The sequence below is a fragment of the Ictalurus furcatus genome, chromosome 15, assembly GCF_023375685.1.
Source record: "Ictalurus furcatus strain D&B chromosome 15, Billie_1.0, whole genome shotgun sequence".
Taxonomy (NCBI): Eukaryota; Metazoa; Chordata; class Actinopteri; order Siluriformes; family Ictaluridae; genus Ictalurus; species Ictalurus furcatus.
Genome location: NC_071269.1, coordinates 19,182,571 through 19,199,937, shown reverse-complemented (window position 1 = coordinate 19,199,937; position 17,367 = coordinate 19,182,571). Strand labels below are relative to the sequence as shown.

General features: G+C 38.5%; 1 protein-coding gene across 1 annotated transcript in view; it reads left to right on the top strand.

Annotated features, from left to right (window-relative positions):
- The window catches only part of dvl1a (dishevelled segment polarity protein 1a), a 43,358-nt gene that overhangs the window by 13,116 nt on the left and 12,875 nt on the right, over positions 1-17,367 (top strand). The window contains exons 2-4 of the mRNA XM_053644238.1: positions 2,386-2,455; positions 4,739-4,860; positions 11,602-11,717. Of these exons, the coding sequence (XP_053500213.1) occupies positions 2,386-2,455; positions 4,739-4,860; positions 11,602-11,717 (308 nt within the window). The remainder of the gene's footprint in view (positions 1-2,385; positions 2,456-4,738; positions 4,861-11,601; positions 11,718-17,367) is intronic.

The following is a 17,367-nucleotide window of genomic DNA, read 5'->3' as shown; positions in this document are numbered from 1 at the left end:
ACTTGCACTTTGAAACCTGTTAAGCTAATGAGCCAGCCAGAGGTGACGGAAGCAAGGAAAAACTCCCTGAGACGATATGAAGAAGAAAGACTCAAAAGGGAACCCATCCTCATCTGTGTGACAACAAATAGTGCATTTATGAATCATTCCCTTCTATAACTGTGTACTACATGGTCGAAAAGTGCAATTGTGTAAAACAGGAAATTCATCCTACTTTTCACATGAAAATCATAAACATAACAGGTGGTAAAATAGGCACATTTTAAGAGATAAATGATAAAAGACAGCTAAAGAGATGGCATATTTGGCTCAAATATTTTCCTTGAACGTGTTCATTCTGCTGCTTTGACAACCACAAGTAGACACTATACGGTCTCTCAAGCAGTCATGCAAACAACACCCAGAAATCAAAATGTCACTCTGTGCAGTGATGCAAGCATTCATGCGATATTTTGTCCAATCACAGGCAGAGGGAGGTCTCAGAACAAAAGACACAGTAGTTAGGAGTTCACTTTGGAAGCTTGCCCATTATGGATGTAACCGAATTTTAATACTATGACCAATTCCCCCTCTCTTGTGTTTTGATCCTCCGTGTGCTTTTGATTTGAGCCTTGGCCCCACCCCTGTCTTGTCATTGGTTTATCGCCCTATTGTGTCTTGATGTTCCCACCTGTTTCCTGTTTAATTCCTGATTAGTTTGTCTCGTCATTGTTATGTACGTTTCTGAGCCGTGTTCACTTGTCTTGTCTTGTTCCTTTGTTTTTATAATTCTAGTTAGACTTCCTGGTTTTGACTTGTTTTTCCTTTATGATTATGAATTAGCCTTGTGTTATTTTGTCTGCTGTTCTCTGTCCCCTGCTTGGAATATGGAGAGTGATTCATGGATTCGCCCGAATAAACTACACACTGTTTTTATACACTTGTGTCCTGCCTCCAGTTCTCACCTGATGCATGGTTTGGAGGTTTTGGAGCTGCGAGTATGAAGGTTGCGGGCAGGGTTGCCAGGTTTAAGCACAATTCCAACACCAACTACAATTCATAGACAGACACGAATCTAGCCCAAAAAGTTTGACAAGGAAGGCATTTTTTTCTTTTTCTTTTTTCAGTCTCAGTTAACTGTGGTGTGCGCGCATTTCTGATTTATTTATAGAGCCGCTGCTCCATATAGCACATGCACATGGCATGCTGCACACTGGGCCGCATAACTTCGCTGGGGGTGCAAAAAAAAAGGCAATAAAATTTTTAAATATTTACTTGTACGTGTATTGCTCATGTTTGCACTTGGAGCACTAAACAAATACAGCTACATCTACATAGATCCTGGCATTGCATTACACCCCTACTGCGCACACAGCAAAGCACAAACTGATGCCAATGCGTCTTCAGCGCTTGAAAGACATCTTTTGAATCAAATTTGCATTTTCTGTTTTATCAGTTTTTATGTTCCACCAAGAAAAATCTTATTTCTTTTTAATTTAAATTCTTTTTATTTTCATGCCAAGTTATTTGTTTCTCCTTGTATGCCTTAATGTTGCCTTCTCTAGCTTCCACACTAACTCTTATATTATAGAGGACACAAGCACTTCCTATCCTTCAGTAGTTCCTGGCGAGTTTCCTCTGTTGGTCTTGGAGCTCTGGAGCAAGCTGTAGTTTTTTTTTCTTTTCATTAGTGACCCCATGTTAACTTCATTTTCTAGTTCCTAGGTCACATGACCTGGAAGTGCCGCACAAACTCGGAGGAAACAGCTTGTAGTTTCAGAATGCTGAGGGAATTTCTCATGACAAGGCATATGGATTATATTATATACTGTGTGTGTGTGTGTGTGTGTGTGTGTGTGTGTGTATGATGTGATGGGAGCCTAGCAGGTGTGTGAGCGCTGGTCTGTGTCACAGAGGGTTAAAGGCTAACTGCCGGGTATTTCTGTAGGGAATTTACAGCCTGGGAGGAACACCGAAAGCACCCAGGCTAACATACTTGATCATCCTATTAATAACCCATCCCATGCCCTGACACCCTTGCTACACACTCACACACACATATTCTGTCTTGCATAATCATTGCCTTTTTTTGTTGTTGTTGTTGTTGTACAAGACGTGTGGCCATCAGCAGCTGGAGTTTTTTTAAAAGTAGTATTGAAGTCTGACTGCAAGATGGAGTAGATTTCAGTGGCTCGGCCAACAGGGCCGTCCAGCATTCCCATGATGGGTTGCTAGCAGTGAAGAACTAAATGGAAAATTCCACTGTTTCAGCGTGACATGCTTTCAGTATGCTTCAGCTTTTGCAAATAGATGAGAGCATGAGCTCAGAGTTCTCAAAGAGTTTCTAACTGCTCCGTGTGAATGTGTGTGTGTGTGTGTGTGCGCGCATGTGTGTGTCCTCCACAGGGTGGTCAAAGAGGAGATATCTGACGATAATGCCAAGCTGCCCTGCTTCAACGGAAGAGTGGTGTCCTGGGTAAGTGAGACAGATGTCCTGCATTCTGCCCCCTTTTGCGACAGCTTCATATAGCACAGTGTAACGTGTCAACCTGCATCATCATCCCAGGGCACACACTCGCACACATGCACTTGACCCATGTAGCAAGCTGTAAAGTTTGCTGCAAAAGCAGAACACACACTGATGTAGTGAAGAAAGCTACATGCCACTATAAAAAATATTTCACCACCCATTCAAAAGCCTGACATGATAAGGAAAAAATGCAGTTTTTACCCAAGCCACATTGGCATTTTTGTGTGGCATCATGCAGGCATAAACTATACTGTTTCTGTTACACCTTTGATTTTTAATTTTTTTAATGCATGACTTCTTAAACATCAGCAATCTGTGCAAAACAAGGGTTGTATAGGGTTATAGTCTATTCAACTAGTTATTAGGTTAAAACTTTTATTACGCTGATTCAGCCATTTAAAGATCTTGGCTTATTATTCATTATTCATCCTAAAGCTTATTATTCAGCTGCTATGACGTTTATCTAGTAGTTATCTAGTAACTACAGTGAAACTAGTCAAACAGGCATGTACTTTACAAGAGTAAGGAATGTAAACCTGGGCCTGTTGGCAGGTTCCTACAAGTTTAAAGGGTTAAAAACGTCTTCAGCTTACCAAATTTCAAAAGAATAAAAAGCACCATTTCATTATGAATAAGCAAACTTGTGGCAACATACACTGGTTTTACTGTAGTTACTAGATAATACATAATAAGCTTTAGGATAAATAACTGATTAATAAGCCAGGGTTTATGTGGTTAAAATCAGTATAATAGCTTTTAGCACCTAATAGACACCCTATTAAAAGACACCCTGCTGTGTGCACGGTCCATTTTTAATTAAACTTTTTTTACCACTGTAATTTGATTGTGAGTCACTAAATGATATTTTTTTTATGACACCTCCTTTACAGAGAAAGCAGACGGATGTATCGCAAATATGTCTGTACAGAATTTCGCTGAGTTTTTTTTTGTTTGTGATTTTGCGCCCAAAAATGCTTGATTTTTCTGCGGCTTTTTTCAAAATTTGCGATGCAAAATTTTTTGCAAAAATTTGCGATGTTTTTTGTGATTTATTTTTTTTTTTTTGCGGAAAACTTTTAGCTGTACTCATGTTCGACGCACACAAATCGAAGGGGGGTTTGGCTGAATGCACGTTGTGATGATGTCACATGCCGTGTCTTGGCCCAACTCTACGGTAAATCTGTGGTACTTTTGAGTAATTATAGTTCAAGCTCCTCCGAATATCGCAGAGTTTGCTTGATTTTGCGTTCAATTCTGCGATCTCAAAATCGCAATTTCCTGTAGGGACTGATTACACGATTTTAATGTACTCTGTAGAGGCAACCACGGGCATTAAAATCGTGTAGTGCACACCTAGCTATGGGTTATTCTTTAGGTATTATTCATGGATGCTTTTAGTGTAGACACAGCCTTCTCTATAACTATTATATTGCTATTTCTTAACCAGTATCAATCTGTTATATTTGTTGCAGATGTCCTATTTTTCCTCATGTCGTGGATTTTTTTCCCTTTCACTTACCTCTTTCACTTCAGTATCTAGGTCGACACTCTGTAAGCTTCTGTTGCTAAATTACATGAGACATCAGTGACTAAATGTGTGCTTTAATGTGGGTCCTGTGCAAGGTTTGTGCTATGTCAGTGAACATGTTCACTGCGTAAAAAAATACACCAGTGGATTAGATTAAAAAACATTAATGCTTATTAATGTTGTGCTTATTAATGTAGTGCTTATTAAGATTTCTACATTTTGACATATTTGTGAGTAGCTACATTGGAGAATTTGAAAATAAATATGAACTATACGTACATCCATTTAACTAATGTAACTGGTGATGCGTTTTGGATTTTTGAGTCTTTCATTATAACACGTTAATCCTGGTTTAATACATAAATGCTGGGTTTGAGTTTGACACCTGTGGTTTAACAAATAGCCACACCATCTTACTGTTGTAAATTGGTTTTCATGGATTTGGCCATGTGCATTGGTTTTAGCTGGGCATAAGCTACCCACTTAACTCTCATTATTTAGCTTATGAAAGCACATAACAGTGCCTGTGTCTGTAGGCCAGTTTGCATAATCCTTTAGGGTCCACTCTTTTTCCCAGCTCACTAAATGCATTCTGTTGTAGTGCCTCTTCCTGCATTGCTTATTTATGCAAGACCACTAGTCGCTGTGGAGAGGCTCTTCCTGAGACCTTTGTTTTTACATGTGTGTGTGTTTGGCTGTAGTTGGTGCTGACTGAAAGCACACACTCAGATGGCGGATCTCAGTGCCCAGAGAGTCATGCCGAGCTGCCGCCCCCGCTGGAGCGAACAGGAGGCATCGGAGACTCGAGACCCCCCTCATTTCAGTAAGTATTCGATATAAGCACAGCGAATTAACTTTTATTACAGGGTTAGTACACATATAGTGCAAATATTGTTTCATAGCAATAAACTCGAATTACACTATAAACACAGCAAGAGACTAACGCATACTGGAGCTGTAATTAAAACTACAACCTTAAAAATCAGACCAGGACTGGATTTAATGGCTCCATAGCATAGTGTTCTTAGGGACACTGGGTTATGACTTTATGGAAACGTTCCAGGAATACATCACAAAATACTGCACACATAACTACCAAATTACGGGCACAGGCATGCACTCATATATAGTCATGAGGCTTCTGGATTTTTATAAAATGACTTGATTAAATATCAGGAAAAACTTTGCACACAGAGGCGTAAAAGTTGAAAAGTCGCCTGGATAAAAGGAACAATGAATGCTGACATAACAAATGTGTCTTCTAGTTTGTCTGTGATTATTGAGATTATTCAGGACAGTTGCAGCTCCGATTTGCGTTTCCGTTTGCAGACGTTTCAGAAAAATCACTTCAAATTCGGATAGAAACATATCCCTCACAAAACTGATGATTCATCTCGGTCCAGTCTGGGGTCCTGACAGCAGCGGTGACTGCAGTAACAGATGTCTGTTGGCCAGCTGGAGACGAGGTCTGTTTATCATATTTATGAATCGGAGCCCAAATGCTGCTCTCATTTTAGGGTTAGACGCTACAGTCTGTGTGTGTCTGTTTCTGCTAGCATTCATGTCCTCATCTACCCAAACATGACCGTTCACTCATGCATGCAGACCAAACACAGACAGTTGAGCAGAAAAGTTTAGCTTAATCATATTTGCAATAAATCCAAATCAGATGTTGGTGTGTATCAGCAGTGTGTTTATTACTCCAGGGGCCACACTGAGTCCATGCAATCTGTTACATCCTGCTGTCTCTTTATTTGAAATGTAACTTTGTCTCATTTTTGCCCCCTGTGGGCCAGTTAGTGTTTTAACTTCCTCACCCACACACTGACATAGAGAAGGTTCTATGGCCATTTCCTGTAGGTTTGACTGCCATCTAGCGGTGTGACCTCCAGGCCTCGTCTCAGCTCTCCTCCTTTCCCCTTTTGCTGCCATGTTACTTGGCTCTCGCAATCATCATCCAACAGGCTACCGGCCAATTTTCCTGCAGATTAATTCAGTCAATTCCTGGGTGTATGTTTCTCCCACAGCAAATCTGATTTATTTCCATTACAAAAGCTGCACTGCAGCATCAGTAAATAACCAAATGTTATCTCTGGTCTGTTCCCTTTGTGCTTTTGTGGCGTGTATTATTCAATAGTCCTGGTGAATACATTTGGAGGGATGAGGAGAGCACATGGTAGCCGGTCCCTGAGTGGCTAAACCGGATTAGCCGACATTAAAAGCTCCTGTCTCCATTACCCCAGGGACGTGGTAGGGTGCTACATCTGCCTTAATCCTCTCAAGGCTTGAGCGCACAACCCCCCACCCCCTGTTTGCTTTAATGGGGCTCAGCGGGGTTTGGAAGCACAATAACACGAACTGTGTATACACTGTATAAGCAAAGCAGGGAGGATTATGTTGCAGGCTTATATACGTAAAGCTTGGGTTGCGTTCCAAATTTAATGGGTAGATATCTATGAAAACATTGTAATACTGAAATATTATTGCTGTATATCTACAGGGGTGTACAAATCTTAAATTCTTTACCTAGCCAACTGGGTAAGTCAAAGCTATTTATGTGCATTAATAGAGACTATGGAAAATAAGCGAGTACTTGAATCCCTGGTAGGGGTGAATTTATGCAACCATAGTCTTTATCCTCTGTTAATAATGTCTCTAAAGGCTTCTCTGGCAGTGGTGGCTCAATGGTTAAGGCTTTGAGGCACGATCGATCAGAAGGTTGTGAGTTTCAGATCCACCATTGCTGGTATAACACTGGAGTCCATAATCAAGGCCCTTAACCCTCAACAGTTTAGTTGTGTCCTGTCTAAATATGACGTTGCTTTGGATAAAGGTGTCAAATGAAAAATGATCAAATGACAAATGTAAAATTGTTACGAGCTTGTTTCAGGCATCTTTATTTTTCACTCGATCACAGTTTTTGTGCTGCACTGTTCTGTATTTTGCTCAGTTTCATTACAGTGTCCACATCCCTTCTTATGACTGATTATGACTGATTCTGGAAATATTGAGGAAATCATAGCTCATTGAGGAATATTGAGGAAATCGTAGGCAACCAAAATCATTCCATAAAAGGCATTAAAATCGTGTAATGCACACCTAGCCATGGGTTATTCTTTAGGTATTATTCATGGATGCTTTTAGTGTAGCCAATTGGCATATTGGTTGTTGGATGAGTAAGAGAAAGTAGGTTTGTGAATTGTAAAGCTGAACCTGCTTGTACGCTGGACAACTGCGAAGAAAAAAACTGCACGTAATCTGCATTGCCCAGACTACTGATTTGTCCAGCTGTACCTTGCAATTATAAAACTGTATGTTTGTATCCAGGGATGCAAAATTTATATTCAGGTGTATAGTGCTGCTTCATATTTTAAAATGCCTTGTACATACACTGTAAGACATTTCAAGTTGGGATAAACCTAGGAACGAAAGTTCACCTGCTGCCTTAAAAACGTGAGTAAACTCAATTTGCTTGAACTCAAAAGTAGTCACAAGCAGTCAAGACAATGGAATACTTTTCATTTAATCTTTAATACTATACTTTAATAAGTTTCATTTTTGGAAACGTACAAACTTGAGTTCAATCTCCAAAACTTGTCATGACAATTGGAGTTAAATAGGAGAAATAAGTTTACATAACGTAATGGGGCTATCATGTTTTACATTGTAGTACATGTCAGAATACGTGTAAGAACCAGAGTAGACTGCAGTTGTAGTTTATTATCCAGTTGGTGAAATGACAGCTTTAATCCACCAGAGAGAGACATCAGCTCACCTTACCATGGAGGAGTAAATGAGTCCTAGCGAGATGACCAACATCGATTTCATGCACGTTTTCCTTCATGTTTATTTTCCCAAAGCTGTTCTTCTTTTCAATTCGCCATATTAATTTCCAGCCAATAGGCTTTTGTCATTACTGAAGCTTACAAGTTGAAGTTCAAATGGCTTTATTGAGATTTCAACCATATACAGTACAGCTGGTACAGTACACACTGAAACAAAACAGCGTTCCTCCAGGACTATTGTGCTATGTAAAACAACACAGAGCTACAAGAGACTCCACAGAACTAAATAAGACTACACAGACCTACACAGGACTACATAAAGTTTCCAACGCAAGACAGGACAGGACATTACTAAACTAGGCAGTGTAAAGGACAGTTCTTGTGTGGAATAAGGTGCAAAGAGATATTTCAATATAATCATAAATATTATTATATTATTATAAATATGATAATAAATTAGTAAAACATAACATACTAATTAGCAGCAGAAGTACAGGTGGTCAATGGAGTATTTTGTTTACGGTTTCCAGTATCGAATTAAGATTCAGATATAATGATGTTACAAAAGTGCAGCGATCACACTTGCACATGCACAGATTGGTGTGAGGTTGTTTTTCACACCCAGTCTGTGCCTGAGTCTTTGTGACACTGTATCTTTTCTCATTTGGTTCAGAACGTTTCACATTATAATCATTTTAAATTGCAGCAAATTGTTTGCACACTTGAGTGTTAATTGATTGGTCGGGAATTTGGCAGGGACATTTCTCACTGGTATTCCTATAGGCTGTTTTACATTTGCTGGTTAATCAAGCGCATTTAATTTGAGAAAGATAGAATACTGTAGTTGTTTTCTAATTACCAGAGGTGGGTAGTAATGCACTACATTTACTACGTTACATTTACTTGAGGAAGGTTTTGAAAAAACTTTTAAGAGTAGGTTTAACCGGCCATAGTTATACTCTTAGTCAAGTTCATTTTTAATCACAGAAATGTGCTTTTACTTCGCTACATTCCTCCGTTACAGTTATATATTAATGAATATATGTAGTTTTCATAATTAATTTCTGTCATGTATGATGAGATCTTGAGTCTCACGATACGCTGCAGTGGTCTGAATGGTCTAACGCACTCACTCTCTCTCTCTACACACACTTTCTCTTCTGTTCTGTTCCACAGGCTGTTCTTTTGTTCTCTGTTGTCTTGTTTAAATGCAGATGCTGACAAGTTTGTGTTGTTAACATGTTGTAAAAAAAGAAAGACAGATAACCATTGAAAAAATGTTTGTTTTTTGGTGTGTGTGTGTGTGTATGTGAGAGATTTTGTGTTGAAAATGACAGGTTCTTTGTTACTGTACCCATCACAGGACTGGGATATTCTGCTTCATATTGAACCCAGGTTTTTATACCATATAAACAGAACAGACAGACTTTCAGGGAGAGGTGTGACTTACAGTTCTCCATGTAGTCTGAGATTCAGGATTTTCCCTTCATTTAAATCAGATCTGAAGTAACTAGTAACTTGCTACTTGAGTAGTTTTCTCATTGGATACTTTATTACTCTTCCTCATGTAATTATTAACATTATTACTTTTACTGTTACTTGAGTAATTATTTTCATAAGTAGTTTTGCTTGTACTTGAGTAAAACTTTACTAGTTAAGTATTTACTAGTATTTTATTACAATATTATACATTCATTAAACTCTAACATTTTCTGACATTCCTACACATGCTTATTTCTATTGATAAATTTCTGCTGTTTATTATCTATTATTATTATTATCTTACAAGATCTTCATATTGATGTAAATGTTCTCTAGAAATAAAAATAATTGTTATTTTCCAGCTTTAACACAGTCGTATGCTGACTGCAGAACAGTATTTTTGCATCCTACGCTATGCTGTTGCATACTGTTGCAAAACTGTAAGCCTGCTTTTGTCATCTCGTTGCTTTGAAAAGTTATAACGGCTGAAAAGATGTATGTTGAAAATGAAACAGCAGTGATCGTTTCCGTTTATATCATGTTGGTACAGACTATTGTAAAACTGAGCCTCGGTTTACTTAGACAAGGACCGAGACCCCATGTTTCAGCAGACCAGGGTTCACTTCTTGTTGTTGTTGTTGTTGTTTGGAACCACACTGATGCATTTCACCAGTTTCATGAGGCAGGTGTGAACAGTAGGCTTGCAGTAGGCTTGGCATGCTTGCAAGTGAACCTTGTAGGTAGAATTTTTTCAGCAGTGTTTCATGCTAGCGCTGATGTGCAGACGCAATAGGTGTTCTGCATATCTGAATGTAAAAATGCAACAACAACAAAAAAGATATGCTAGATACAATTCACAAATTGTTTGTTTGATGGCTTTCACACTTGCAAAGAGGTTTTTCTTTTTCAGATGCAAATGTCTGAATGACTTTTCCACCCATGCCCTGTCATACACATCTCATATATTTTGTTTAGTTTTGTTTAATTTTGTTGAACGTAAAACCAAATCAAGTTCGAACTCAGTGGACAGATAAGCCTAGTTTGTTTTGCTGAAGTCTGTACCAGTGTTTGTTTTCTTGTGACATTGTATGTTTTTCTGCTGGTGTGGTTGGTTTCCATTGCAGTGGTTTTTAAGCTAACAAAACTTTTCCCACTTGAAGGTTCTCTGATTGGCCAGGAATCTGGCAGCATGTTTTTTGATGGACATTTCTTAGTGGGTTCTCATTAAGGATTGGTTTTCCTCTGCTGGTCATTTGTATTAGAGAAAAGATAGAATACTATAAGTGTTGACTACTTGTTAATTGGTACAATATTAACTGGCAATCAATATGTATAGTATTGTATCATTTTGTTAGTGTACCTCTTTTTCATGAGGGTACCTACAAGTTATTAGCATACCCCTAGTTCAGTGTTGCTTCTGCTTGCACTGATGGAGCTATTTTCTGCATTTATAATATGCCAGTATTATAATATAAGGTAAATAACAATCTCAATAAACAATGTTTCTGCACAGACTTATTGAGCTGTAGGCGCATTTATGTTGTTCATTGAGATGATTCATTTAAGTCCTGTAAAGGAAATGAGAACATATACGTTGGTATGTGTGTGCAGATCGAGAAGCGACAGCCTCCACAGTCCTCGCAAATAGCGAAGGTTGAACCTTACTTTGGCAGTACAAGTGCTTAGTTTCTTTCAAATACTTTTGGGTCAGACCTTCATAACTTTCTTTTGAATGCGGATTGAGACACTCGTTTTTTTAGGCAGATTGGGATTCACTTGTTTCCTGTCAAAACAAAACAAACTAAAGAAAAAGTACCCTGCAACAAATAAGGTGCTGCAGGTGTTAAAATGCTATAATAGTTAAGCCCCTTCTTTATTAATTTCCTGACGCTTCTTGGGTGTATGTGCAGAGAGACTCAGATGATGTTCTCACCAGCCTCAGGTTTCTCTCCAGCCCTGAAAAGCATTCCACAATATTTAATGGAATAACCAGCCCCACGGCACATGCTCTCTCTCTCTCTCTCTCTCTCTCTCTCTCTCTCTCTCTCACACACACTACTGCACTTCTGTACTGCATTGAGTGCTGCACGACCTGAGGACAAGTTACTTCTCCTCAATAACAGTTATAATCTCAGACTCTCACCTGAAGGAGAAATACACAAGACTAACAGTGTTCATGGTTCTTAACAGTTCAACTACTTAGGATAATACACATTGAGATCTATTATCACAGTTCTCCTTATGGTTTTGTGGCATCATTGAAACCTCTGTGTGTGTGTGTGTGTGTGTGTGTTTAGTGCCAACGCGGTGAGCAGTCGGGATGGACTGGACACAGAGACGGGCACAGAGTCTCTCGTGAGCCAGCGCAGGGAGAGGGAGCGCGAGAGGAGCCGCAGGGCACGGGACAACAAGCGTAAGTCACTCTGACTGTGATGTATCCGTGAACAATATACCACATATCATCTAGCAGCAGTTCATACATTTCAAAGCGCTAATGAACATGTCACAGATAAGGACAGGTCTGTTTTGAAAGAAACAGTAACCACAGGTATGGGATTGTGTTTTTCCCCATGACAGTGAATCTGGGGACTTCAAAAGTCAAATAGAGAACAAAGCTTAGTTTCTTTATAGCTGGCAGACCAGAGACCTGTTAGTCAAACCTGCACTTGGATATGAGACCTAGACTGGCTAGCATAAGTCTTCTCTTATTTCCTGTTTAAGTTGTTGATTTCTAAAACCTTGAATTGTGATGTAAAACACCGTAATTTTTTCACTGCACATTTAAAAACAAAAAAGTGGTCCAAACATGAGCCAAATGATCTGATGTTATTTATTTATTTATTTATTTATTTTCCGCCACTTTGAGAGAAACTGGACGGGTCACAATGATGACAGTAAAAGCAATCATGTCATTAGTGACAGCAGAGTTGGAAGACATGATCATTAATATTGTTCCTTTATTTGATTAGCTTGTTTTTTTTTAACCAGCTCATATCAGCTGCAATCAAATTACTGATGAAAGGCTCTTGACAAATGAAAGACGAATTTCGCTCAGTCACTTTCAAATCATTTTGGTGTAAACCTTCATAAAACCATGTTTTCACCAGTAACAAACTGAACCTTGGTTGGGTGCGGATCGAGATTCCTGTCGCAGACATAGCAGCAACAACCCACTCTTTTTACTGTGTTGATGTGTTTATGGTGTTGTGCATTGGGCGATGCAGTATGCATATCCGATCAGCAACTAACAGTACTGTTCACTCCACCTACTGAGTACCATAAGGTTCTGTTGACACTAATCTTGGTAATCTTGATCAGGTGCCAAAAACCATATAGCTCGAACACTTGGTGATCAGTGAAAGAAACAGTGCTCCAGTTTTCTGTTTCTGAAAAAAGGCCCTTTTTTGGGTGAATTAGAGGTGGACAATATGACAAAAATATAATATAATGATTCTCAAAAGTGTTGCTTGGGGGCTTCACCATTTTACAGATTAAGTACAAAATTTTAACATCTACTGTTTCCTATCAGTTTGTAATTATAGAAACAAAGAATCAATAAAAAGGCATCACAATATTCGCAATATCTCATAAAAGTGTATTATGACAAAATTCATCATAATATTTAATATTATATTTTCATGTCGCCCAGCTCTAGGGTGAATGCAGTAGTAACACTGTAGATTACGTGATTACTAAAGTCATGGAAGATTGAGGTATTTTCCAGTCAGGACTTGGGAAGATTTAATGCTTATTTTAATAAAGTCTTGCATTTGTTTTCAGCTGAGTAATTTATGTAGTGTTTGTTTTCTTTGCTTTGTACAGCCTGAGTTCGGTTTAAAAAAAGGTCAGAGGCAAGATGACAGGAAACATATTTATCCCCACCGAGAGAAGCTTTTCTCATCAATACAGCACGTCCTGGCTTTTTTTTTTTTTTTTTTTTAAAGATCCTCTCATTTGAATAGATGGTTCTCGATTTGCCAGCAAAATCAAGATACAAGTCCCAGCAACAATTGAGTTCGTAAGTTTACACACCCTTACCTCGAAATGATGAAACCAGATTACTGGGAATTAAGCTTTACAGTTATATCTTTATTTCCTGTGATAAAACTGATTAAGAACAGTATATTGAGATGATAATAATAGTAATGAAATCAAACTTATGTTTTTGAATTTAATATAAATTGGTAATATATTCCTAAGCATCGATATGTTTTCTTCAAGTCTGTGAAAGGTCAGCTTTGCTGTTTGATATTTTGAGCTTGTTTGAACTTCTTATTCCTTAAATAAGACTTAACAGAGTAAATTGGTGTTGACTCTTTTAGGTGCTTAGATGCTTCAATGAGACACATTCAAATATATTAACTAGAGGTGCTGTCATGAATCAGTGAAGGAACTCTGACTATAGTTTCCAGCAGCTACTGCTTCAATGTCACATGACCACCTGATTTACGTTTCGGTTAATGAGCACTCTTGTATATAGCCACTGTTTGCACTGCTTTCCTTGTCTTAAGTTTGTCTGACTTACCTTTGTCTCTGCTGCTGTGTTTTTGTCTTTGGTTTCTGTTTAGTTTTTGCCACAGTGATTTGCCTTACAGTTGTAGTGTCTATGTATTTTGGTTTTTTACTTATTAAATCTTTAAAATTCTGCAATTGCATCCGTCTCAAATTCGTAACGTGACAGGTGCTAATGAATATAACTGCTGTCTCTAGGGATGTGACGGTGAGGAAGTTTTCCCACTGGTTAATTGACGTGTGACAACACCGGTAATACTGGTACCACCGGTGGGCGGGCTTTTCCCCCTCGCTTATGAATGCCCGTGCGACCGTGCGCATTTCACTTTTTCTTTCAAATTAGTGGCAGTTTGGGGGCAGCGATTGCATGAATGGTGGGTTCATTATTATTCTTAACGAAAAACACAACAACTACAAAACAGTACAATGACAAACTCAATTATATTAAACATAGAACTTTTGAAACCAAATCGTCCGCCATGGTCTTGTCAGTCAGCTCGCCTCACTCTGAAGTCTGACTCCTGCTGCTCTGTGCTGCGACTCTGACTCATGCTGAATCGAGCAGACGCATTCAGTTTTTAATTGTAGCGTCTGTTCTCTAGCTGAACTAAATGATTTTTATTACTATAAAAACGCAAATCGACAGTGGGGGCGGTGCCGCGGTAGGCAAGTGATGTAATCGGTGTGCGCCCGAACACCGTGTAACACCGGGAACACCGGCTATCACAGCAAGCCTAGCTGTCTTAGATGAAATCGCAGTAATATACAGGTTGTGTCGTAACAGGCTTTCAATACAAAAACAATCTGAATATGTTTTTAGATGAACTGAAAAATACAGTAAAGGCATATATATATATATATATATATATATATATATATATATATATATATAAGGGGGTGCACAAACTTTTGCACTCAACTGTATGTCACATTCTCATCTTTTTAAAGTATCTGCTTGCTTTTCATGTTTGAATGCACTCTCACGATCAGAGAGCTGTGCACTGTTTCCCTTTTTAAAGAACTCCTGTGCTCTTCTTGGTGCAACATCAAACCCTGTAATGATTGCGCTCTTTTCCTCATGCTGTTAGAAGCTCATTAGTGAGAGACTCATTAGTGTGACTTCTTTAGCAGCAGCACTGATAAATGCCTCAAGCAGGGGAGACAGATGAAAGTGGTGTGTGTATGTGAGAGAGAGAGATTTTTTATGAACCCGTATTGAAGATGCCGTACGAGTGTCTGCCTCAATATTTCAAGTAACATGAATGTGTCCACTAGGGGTCAGAAAATGAAACACTAAATGAAAGTCTTGCGTATCACTGCAGAATAAAGATGCTGAGGGTCACACCTTACTTCCAAGTTCTAGGCGTTGTTCGATTTGATGGGGAACGGATTTAGGATTTTTCTGATTTTCTCTACACATACAAAATTAAAGATGAGTGTGGATATCACATACTAAAAGAGACTACATAATAAACACCTGCTACATACTGTCTTTGAAATGTAAAGTTAATCTTTACTAACCACATGTTCATGTTGACTACCACAACAGTTTATCTAGCTAATTAAATGAAACTCTATTTTTGTTTGTAAATATATAGTTATGTTACCCTGTATAAATAAAAATATAGTTATGTGTGAGTATGTATTTCATGCCCACAATGACAAGCTACAGCTTCACCTTTCTCTCTCTTCATTATCTTACTGTATATGAGCACTTTCCGGATGCGCTCATTGTTGTGCTGCGTCCGAGCAGTGCAAGGTTTGCACATTAAAGAACTATATTGGCAATATTACTCTTACTGTAACCATATGCTATCGATGTCTGAGGCAGAGTGTATTTGCAGTCATTTAGGGTTCTTTCCTGGAATGATGGGCAGCTCATTTGGAATTTTTTCTGTACGGGATTTCGTGGAGTTTTTTCGTGATTGTTGCAGCCAAAAAATGCTGAGGATTTTTTATACATTTTTTCTTTTTGTGCAGAAAACTACTTCAACTGGCAAAATTGCAATTGCACAAAATAGTTTTGCTTTGTCTTTCATAGTGATGTTTGTTGGTAAATGAGAACTTTTAACTGTACTCATGTTCAACATACGTGAATCGAAGCAGGCTATGGCATCGTGATGATGGCGCATGGTGCATCTTGGCCCAAATCTGTGGAAAATCTTCGGTAATTTTGAACAATTGCAAACTCCTGCGAATATTGCGGCGTTTCCTTGACTTTGTGTTCATTTAGTGCAAAATCACTAAAGTCTAGAGGGACTGTGAAATTAGTCAAGGCAGTGAAACAGTCATAAATCTATTATAAAAAAAACAACAACAAAAGGACAGACAACTGGTGTATAAACAGGATAGCAGTGTGATTTGCCCATAACTCTGACATTTCATCATCATCATTTTTGATGAAATTCAAATTGTATCATTTTCAGTGTTATTATCAAATATAGTTCTGTTGCCTTATGAATTGAAATCATATCATATTGTTTGGAAGTTTTCACCCCTGTATAAATATGATTTTTTTTTTTGCTTACAATTTTTTGCATCATTGTGCTAAGCATTAAAATATTGTTGTTCGACCTGATGGGGAAAATCTATTTCAGACATTTGACCTTGCTGTGACCTTGACCTTGTTTGGATCAATTCTGAAATCTAATCAGTTCATCTGCTGGTAATAATAATTCCATATACATAACGTTTATGTGTGTGTGTGTATGTGTATAATATATGGGGTTGTTTAGTGGTTAGTATGTAGTGTAGGGGTTGGACAGGTGTGAGGCCCAGGGGCTGCAGCATTGTATGAGTGAATATTAGTTTTCATGCCCCGGCCACTGTTTCATTAGCCCTGCTTAACCACTGGGCCTCAATAACCAACTGGTAAGATACTGAGAGCTCAGATTGTTTTGCAAATGACTGGATATACTATTTTACTGCTGTGCCTTGACCTGTACAACTGTTGAACATTTGTGCCTTTTTGTCGGAAAGATATGGAAGGCTTTGGGGACTTTTTGAAACAGAAGTAAGCACGAATTCACCATTTCCCTCTGGGGTGGAAGCCGAGTTGTAATCAGGACAGATGGGATATATGAAAGGACATTAATTTCTCGTGTTATAGTGCAGTTATTCACTGCAGGCAAACCTCAGTTTGTAAATCACCAGTCGCACGGCACACCTGGCCGAGGTCAGACTGGATATCACGTGGTTCCATCTCTGCTCTGGGCGGTGCATCGTACTGACATCTCCATTTCTTCTTCTGCTCGAGTTCATGCGGTGAATGGGCAGTGTGAGCAGGGTGGTGAGCTAGATCAGAAATTTAACCGTTTACTGTGGGTTACATTTTCAGAGCGTTAGAGGTGTGCCATTCAGTGCAGCTGTAGAGGTAAGACTTTTATTAATGCTGTTAATAGAAACTATTATATAACAATATATTGATTGTCAGATTGAATTAATGGCATAGCAGAATTGTAGGCTAATTGGCTTTACCTTTTTAATTACTTTTGAATTTTTTTTTTTAATTTCTGATTTGCTGTTTAATTTGTAATTTGGAAAATAACACA